The sequence below is a fragment of the Cephus cinctus genome, unplaced genomic scaffold, assembly GCF_000341935.2.
Source record: "Cephus cinctus unplaced genomic scaffold, Ccin1 Ccin1_scaffold0253, whole genome shotgun sequence".
NCBI classification, from domain to species: domain Eukaryota; kingdom Metazoa; phylum Arthropoda; class Insecta; order Hymenoptera; family Cephidae; genus Cephus; species Cephus cinctus.
In genome coordinates, this window is record NW_014332967.1 from 8,519 (window position 1) to 16,725 (window position 8,207).

Here is an 8,207-nt window from a genome sequence, read left to right on the forward strand (position 1 = left end):
TGTGTGTGTGTGAGAATGAAGTAGCAATTAAGTGACTTTCTAGCATGTAAATTATAAGACTATATAGTAAGATTATTTAATTTTAAAAACCAAGTATTGTTTCCTATCAAGACGCCCGTCCAGTGCACAAACCCTTTAAAAAAGTCTCGTGATTCTCAATCCTCTAAAATCGCGAAACGTCTCAACGGATGTGTGCGGTCATAGGTACTTTCTAACTATTTTTATATGAATAAATAATTTAAGATAACTTTATAACTAAGAATCGGTAAGAGGCATGCGTTTAGAGATTCCGCCAGCTCTCTCAAGTTTTAGATCTTGTAACGTATATGCAGGATAGTAAATATTGGACAAAGAATCCTTATTGAAGAGCAAGTTCGAATTTGGTCTCGTATTATCCCGATCGCGAATCCATGTATATCTGTGAAGAAATAAGGAAATCATATTTTTTTATTTCGCAACGGCTTTTTCCTCTATCCTTAGTGGTCGAGTTACCCTTTATCGTAGAGTGAACAATACAAGAAAGAAAGACATCTAGCAAATGTCAACACATTTTTATAAGTCCATTTTAGTAACGGATACCTTATTTCAACTGATTCAAATGACTTTCTATGAGCTAGATCATGAAATACTCCATTTTCTGGTTTATCCTCCTTTGTCCCGATCAATAAAATTTTCAGCTCGGGATTTAATAATACTAGTTCTTTAAGCATCTGTGTGGTGTTCCCTTCAATGTGAACATGTTTATGTTATACCTATAAGGAGAATATCATTGAATATGGTGCATCAGAAAATTCTGATATATTGAAATTCTTCTTATGCCTTTACCTTTCCACAGTGTGCTTGATGAATTTTTCTACATCCAGAAATGATTTTTCACGTTTTAAATAAACAGCTTTCAAATTTACATTATTGCTTGATAGTTTATTGATAACTATATGTGCATGATGTAACAGTACTGTAGATTCTATACTACCATCAAACCCTATTACTACACTTGTAGGATTCGTATATATATCTCTATATTTTTTTTAAAATAAAAATTAATACCATTTTCAAATAAAACATCAATAGCATGAATGAGCTGAACTTACTGTAATATTTTAATTGAATCTTCATACAATAATCTCTCTTTAGAATTTTGTATAAAATGTTCATATTTCAAAACAGCTTTCTCCTAAGGTGTTTGGTCATAATTCACTAAAATGTTTTGTGGAATTAAATTGAAAAATCTTTCTTTGGCTTTCTTTACGTCATCCAAATTGTCGCTTTCTATAGTAACACGTACTTTGTAATAGCTATAGAACAAGAAGTATTTTTTCACTAATATTTAAAATATGTACTGAACTCATATAATGAACACAAAAAGATACCTGTGAGCACTCTGAGGATAAGAACCGAAGGACATACATGGAAATTCTTTGGAAACAATTGACAGTGCATCAGCAAATGATTCCTCTTTTGCATCTATGAAAACTTCTTCGATGAAAAAATGTTTGTCAGAAGCAAATAATTCCTAAAACAATTGCATAAATTAATAAAAAAAAATGTATAAATGTAGTGAATGCTAACCTTGTATAAAGATCCAAATGACCTTTCAAAGTATTCTGGCGAACCAGGGAACACATATACATTTTTTAGTATTATACAAGGATAAGCTAAATTCTGTTTCGTTTGCTCATTAACTCCAAATCTCAATAAGGCCTTTTTTGGAATCTAAAAACATGATATTTTAAATGATCTTAAAAATAATATGTCCCAATAAAAACTTACGTAAGCCAGTTTATATGCTGAAGATAAAGGATTTTGAATTTTAAATTGGTTTTTAATAATATCCATCAAAATTGGATGATAATGTAAAGAGTCATTAAAAGCTTTTGCAAGAGCTGTAATGTTTTCTAAATTAATACTTATTCACAGTATAAATATTATAATTATAATTTTCAAATCTAATTACCTTCATAAGTAACATCATCATGAGTTGGTCCTATTCCGCCAGAAGTAATTACATATGTGTATTCATTTGTGAAAGTTCTGATTTCATTTGCTATTTCATCTACATTGTCACTAATAACTGAAATCTTAGAGACTAATTAACACATGGTATAACATATTGATATTTAGTACATATCTAATTCTTAACTTACTTTGTTTACTTTGATCCCGCACTGATATAATAAATTGCACATATAGTGTGAATTAGTATCCTTGACTTGTGCTTTTAATATTTCATCTCCAATGACTAAAACAATGATCACACTATTATTGTTAAAGATCCAGATCTCGTTTTTTAAATAAAGAATAACATTGTGTACCAATTATTCCCGCTGTATGATAATTTATTATTCCATTGCATGAACAAGTTATAATTCTTGTAGAGCCCTTGAACTTTCTTGATAAAGTACGAAACATACATTGATAAAGCTGCAGCATTGTTTCAATGAATTGAAATTTCAGGCTTTTTATGAAAATACTGGTAAGGCTGATATAATGCAAAGTAGAACCACACGTGGACACTTCATAAAATAATGATCAATTGTATAATTATTATGTCCGTTCATGCAAACGTTTTTACGTGCTCTGAAGCACTGTGGGTGTGTTCGAAAATAAGCCGAGAGCGCTGAGAGCATGTTGTTAGCTTCCAGTATCTTGCCATTGAGAGAAGTGAGGCAACTTTTTTAAAGTGGTGGGGGCTGGCCGCCATCTTTTGTAGGGCAAATATGTGAGTGTGTTAGTGTATCGGTGTGATACCCGACCACGGTCTACATACAGGCTTGGAACTTCTTCGAATTTCAGTGGTGGGGGGCTCGCTTACTGCAGTTGAATTTAGTTTCAAACAGCGTCGCTGTTATCGGGTACAGCAGATAAACATAACTTGCAATCGTGTAGACACTTAACAAAAACTAACGAATAAGTAGTGTAAATATACTATAGTAGTAGTGTAAATATGTCAAAGCGTCACTATCTGTTTCGAATAACTGCAATGTTGCGAAAATTTGAATAAAATAGATAAAATTGAAAGAATGATTTTTATTTTACTTATCTCCGTTTTATAGTGATCGAAAAACAAACCTGTGAAAATTGGAAAAAAGCAATAGTTGATGACTATCCGTACTTACATGCATCAAAAACTGGAAACCTACAAAAACAAATAATAAGAATTTAGAAAAATTGAAACGGAGAAAATAAAAGTTTCAAAATCATTCATGTCTTCGCATTTGTTTGGATTTAGAATAATTAGGATTTTATTGGGATTATAGGTATATGTATTTCATCACATCGAGTCAGTCTATGGGCATTTACGCTTTTTGCTAAACATTATAAACTGTTTCGCGTAGCTACTTATGGTCAACATTCAAGCGATGCCACCGTGGAAACCACGAATAGGACAGAGATGGAGTGATCCTCCCGGCATCCCGCGACCCTCGGCCATACAATTACCCGATCACAGCGAATCTATGCACCTATTCGGAATGGCATCGTTAAGTGATCCACCGCCACCACCAGAGTTTTAAGACCTGTATGTAAGACCGTGCACCCGACACTATTCAGTGGGGCACGGAATAAGTGATCGGCGTCTCCTATTTACTTTCCACCTACGTGAAGTTAGCATTGTAACATTTACTTTTTGAACTTTTCCTGGTGCCAAATAATTGTTGGTTTTATGGTGGTTTTTGGTGGAGTAATTAAAAAATTTGGTTGTTGCCCATTTTTTTGGAAAATGGAAAATAAAATTTAGATTGTGAAATTAGCCCCAAAAGTCTTATTTTTTATAACAAAAAATTTTTTTGTATGGAATCAATGCCAAGTTTTTTGGTGGTCAAGGATTACGAGATTATAGAATTTGGTGGTAACCGGTTTTGTTAAAAAAAAATAATAATACTATACGCGCACCTGTGCTGGGGTGCTCATAGATTTCTTTTCATTATTAATTAAATTATCTATTTAGTTCAGAGGTATAGTTAATGCGGTTTTTGACCCGTGTATGTAAAAAAGGAAATTCGGTTCCACTAGAGTAGATAGACGAAATAAACCGCCAATCGTCTCTGAGTAGATTATTGGATTATAGTTTCTGTTACCGATTAGTGTGTAAGCTGTTTAGCATTTTATTAAGACCATGTAAAATACCCTTAATGCGGTTTTTGACCCGTGTATGGGTAACCGGTTTTGTTAAAAAAAAATAATAATACTATACGCGCACCTGTGCTGGGGTGCTCATAGATTTCTTTTCATTATTAATTAAATTATCTATTTAGTTCAGAGGTATAGTTAATGCGGTTTTTGACCCGTGTATGTAAAAAAGGAAATTCGGTTCCACTAGAGTAGATAGACGAAATAAACCGCCAATCGTCTCTGAGTAGATTATTGGATTATAGTTTCTGTTACCGATTAGTGTGTAAGCTGTTTAGCATTTTATTAAGACCATGTAAAATACCCGATTTGCGCAGACAGGGATAATAAAAACTGTAATCAACTTTTTTCACGAACTTTAGCGTGTATGATAGAAGAAAAAGTTTCATCGAAAGCGGATAACATCTCAGCAGTGAATGGAAGTTTTATTTTGGCCGCATAAGCTAAATCCGTGAACAAAGTTTATTACAATTTTGATTACCGACTTAGATATTTCACATGCTCTTAAGATGATGTTCTTCATGTCGTTTCTCTCGTTCTCTTTCTCTCTCCCTCTCAGATTGTTATAAACTCGAAGTTAATAGCTGAATTTTCCCAAATCAAGTTTCTCCGCCACGATTGATCGTACGGATAAAAGACGAGAACGGTGGATTACAAAATTCTGAGATGCAGTCAAGTGTTTTTATCTTTTATCTGAAAGATAACCTGTGAAGGAGAAATGCATTACAAACAAATCATCTGTCCAACCGAGGAGTAGCACATCATTTTACAACGATGTGAAATTTATATGGGTGAAACACATTGAAAGTATATTTACAACATTATGAAATGAATACTAATAAGCATTTTTAAACATTATTGTAAATTATTGTCCTTTATTTAAAAAAAAAATCTATAATATAGTCGTTATTTGTTCTACAAAGTTTGCTAAATGCATTATTATTCGTATACTCGAATGGAGGCGAGTCTCAATGTAACGCTACAGTTAAGTTACGTTGAACCAATAAAAAAAGAAGGGGTATCCTATAAAATTCTTCATAGTTTCAAAATTTAATAGAGTAGGGCCATGACTTTTGCGACAGAAGCCAACTTGCCAAGTTTCCTGCAGTTTCGCTGTGCTTGTCTGTAAATAGTGCATTAGGAATAGTGCAGCAAATATTAACACTCTAGTCTCTATAAAATAGAATCGAAAGAGGGATGTAAAATCCTTAAAAAGGCATACAAAGAAATAAGATCACTTTTTACTTTTTGAGTTTATAATGATCAGAATGAGGTTAAGGAAAAGATTTGCATTAGCATAAAGTGACGCACCGATATGGCAAACTGGAGCACTGACATTGATAACTTACTACATATAAAATCTGTAATGTATACTGAAAACTAACAGACGTGGAGCTTATTTTCCGAAATGAGGAATTCACTTGAAATGGAGCACATGGCATTGCTCCAACCTATGTTATAAACGTGGCACAATAAAACCAATGAGGTACCACAATATTCAAGCTACAGAAACTACTAAAGCTACTAAATCACAATCCTTTACTAGAAAATAAGAAATTCAGATAGGCCGCAACTGGAACCACTGATTTAACTGAAAACGTAGTCACTTGGTTCATCCCTCGGACACAATACGAGAACGATGAATTGCAGCATTGTAAGAAGTACTTGATTATCCGAGTAATCAACTGTGGCAGAAAAATTTGCATTAATATCGTAATGCTCCAAGATGATGTAGTGAGAATATAAATAAGAACTAGTAAACCGAGTTCCCGTTCTCCATTTTTCGTGAAATTGTAAGAAGCTGAATGATTTTTAATACATTCCATATATACAAAAGGCTTTTCAACCAATCGTGCGGCTTTCTTGAGATATCGAGGATGCAATTGGGGCTAAATTCACATTCCACAGGTGCGCGTACGCTTTTTTTTTATTTTCAACGAAACCGCTTACCACCAAAATTTATAATTAGGTAATTCGTGACCGCCAAAAAATTTGGCATCGATTCCATACAAACAAATTTTTGTTATAAAAAATAAGACTTTTAGGGCTAACTTCACAATCCAAATTTTATTTTCCATTTTCCAGAAAAATGGGCAACAACCAAATTTTTTAACTGGTCCAACAAAAACCACCATAAAACCAACAATTATTTGACAACAAAAAAAGTTCAAAAAGTAAATGTTACAATGCTAACTTCACCTAGGTTTACTTTCCCCACCTGGAATACGGAATGCCATACAAAAAATGGCGTCCAGTCTCCCCTCCACTTTGCCTCACATCCAGCAAGCGAGCTAGCAGTCTAGTGGTATATCCCCCAAAAAACACTTACGTGTAAAAAACTACGCCAAGTACAGGAGTGCTGTGTATTCCTCTAATAAAAAGTATTGATATCAGATTATTGAGGTCAATTACATAAGTCACTACATGTTTGCCTATTATATGATCTAGCACTGGCCCATCATTTTAATTGTATTTTCAAAATTTCCTATAACGTTTTAACTACTCTTTTACATTACTACTGCTTCTCGTAGTTGATTACGATTTACTGGTTATTTAATAATTAACAAAACTTCAGCTGATTCCTTATCGAGTACTACTTGGCGGGTCCGTGCATTTCCAGCTTGTTGAAGCCGTGTGGCAAACGTAAGAGAGGAGAGTGTGCTGAATTATTTACGTACCTCAGGCCGTGCGAACATCAGAGAGGATACTATAGTTTGAGCGAAGCGCCAAAGCTTGTTGCACACTTTTCTGGACTTCTACGTCCGACACCTAGATACAAGAAACTACGAAGCGGTACACCTGAGCACCCTGAACTTCCACATCCGACACTTAGATACAGAAAACTACGAAGCGGAATACCTGGACAAACTGTCACCTAAAATAAGAGGAACTATGCCGAAGCACACATATACATACACCCATGTACGCGCGCTCCACATGAATACTATTAAAAACTGAATAATTATATACTATTTTGAAAGCACCCTTATACTAACTGGAAATTCGGTATGATCGGTAGCTTCACGTATAAAGTGTATTTGATTGTGTTGTGTATTCGTAAATTACTAATACCATTCAGAGTACAAATAGGTAAAGAAGGCAAAGCAGTCAGCGCCATCTGTCGTGTAAAAAATGCGATGGACATGCGAAGACGATGACGACGACGACGACCTGATCCTATACACTAATCGTATTGAATTTGGTGGCAATCAATTCAGAACCCTTGATTCCTAGAGTGAATGTATCAATAAATTTTTCTCACATACAGCCGTTCATAAGATATTGGAATCGAAACACAGGTACAAGAGATGCTTCGAGTAAAGAATCTCGGCGGGCCGTGCCCCGTACGGCGGATTGCCTGTACTTGGCGCGAAACTCGACCGAGTCTCTTGTACAGTACAGTACAGTACAGGCAATCCGCCGTACGGGGCATGGCCCGCCGAGACTCTTTACTCGAAGCATCTCTTGTACCTGTGTTTGGAACGAAATATCTTATGAACCGCTATATATGAGGAAAAGTTATTGATACATTCACTATAGGAATTGAAGGTTCTGAAGCGATTGCCACCAAGTTCAATACGATTAGTGTACGAGATCAGGGCGTATTGAAATGGCGAGCGAGAATATTTTATTTCAGTTCCGTCGTCGTCGTCATCGTCGTCGTCGCCGTCGTCGTCTTCGCACGCCTATCGCATTTTTTACACGACAGATGGCGCTGACTGCTTTGCCTTCTTTACCTATTTGTACTCTGAATGGTATTAGTAATTTACGAATACACAACACAATCAAATACACTTTGTACGTGAAGCTACCGTTCACACCGAATTTCCAGTTGACATAAGGCTGCTTTCACAATAGTATAGAATTATTAAGGCTTTCATGTGGAGCGCGTGTGTATGCGTGTACGTATGTGTGTATGTGTGTGCTTTAACATAGTTCCTCGTATTTTAGGTGACAATTTTTAGAGATATGGGATTTCCAGATGCTCCTCTCCGTAGTATTCTGTAACTAGGTGTCGGATGTGGAAGTCAAGGGTGTCTAGGTGTTCCGCTCCGTAGTTTCTTGTATCTAGGTGTAGG

The 8,207-nt window shown here is 35.2% G+C and overlaps 1 protein-coding gene across 1 annotated transcript; it reads right to left on the bottom strand.

Moving 5' to 3' along the window:
- Positions 1-534: 534 nt before the first annotated feature.
- LOC107265919 (FAD synthase-like) lies at positions 535-2,705 on the bottom strand. Its single transcript, XM_015735843.2, is given in 9 exon segments — positions 535-752; positions 826-1,017; positions 1,092-1,295; positions 1,371-1,513; positions 1,570-1,713; positions 1,771-1,883; positions 1,955-2,078; positions 2,145-2,239; positions 2,313-2,705. Coding segments are annotated over 9 exon segments (1,191 nt in total). The 5' UTR covers positions 2,431-2,705; the 3' UTR covers positions 535-694.
- Between the last annotated feature and the right edge of the window lie 5,502 nt (positions 2,706-8,207).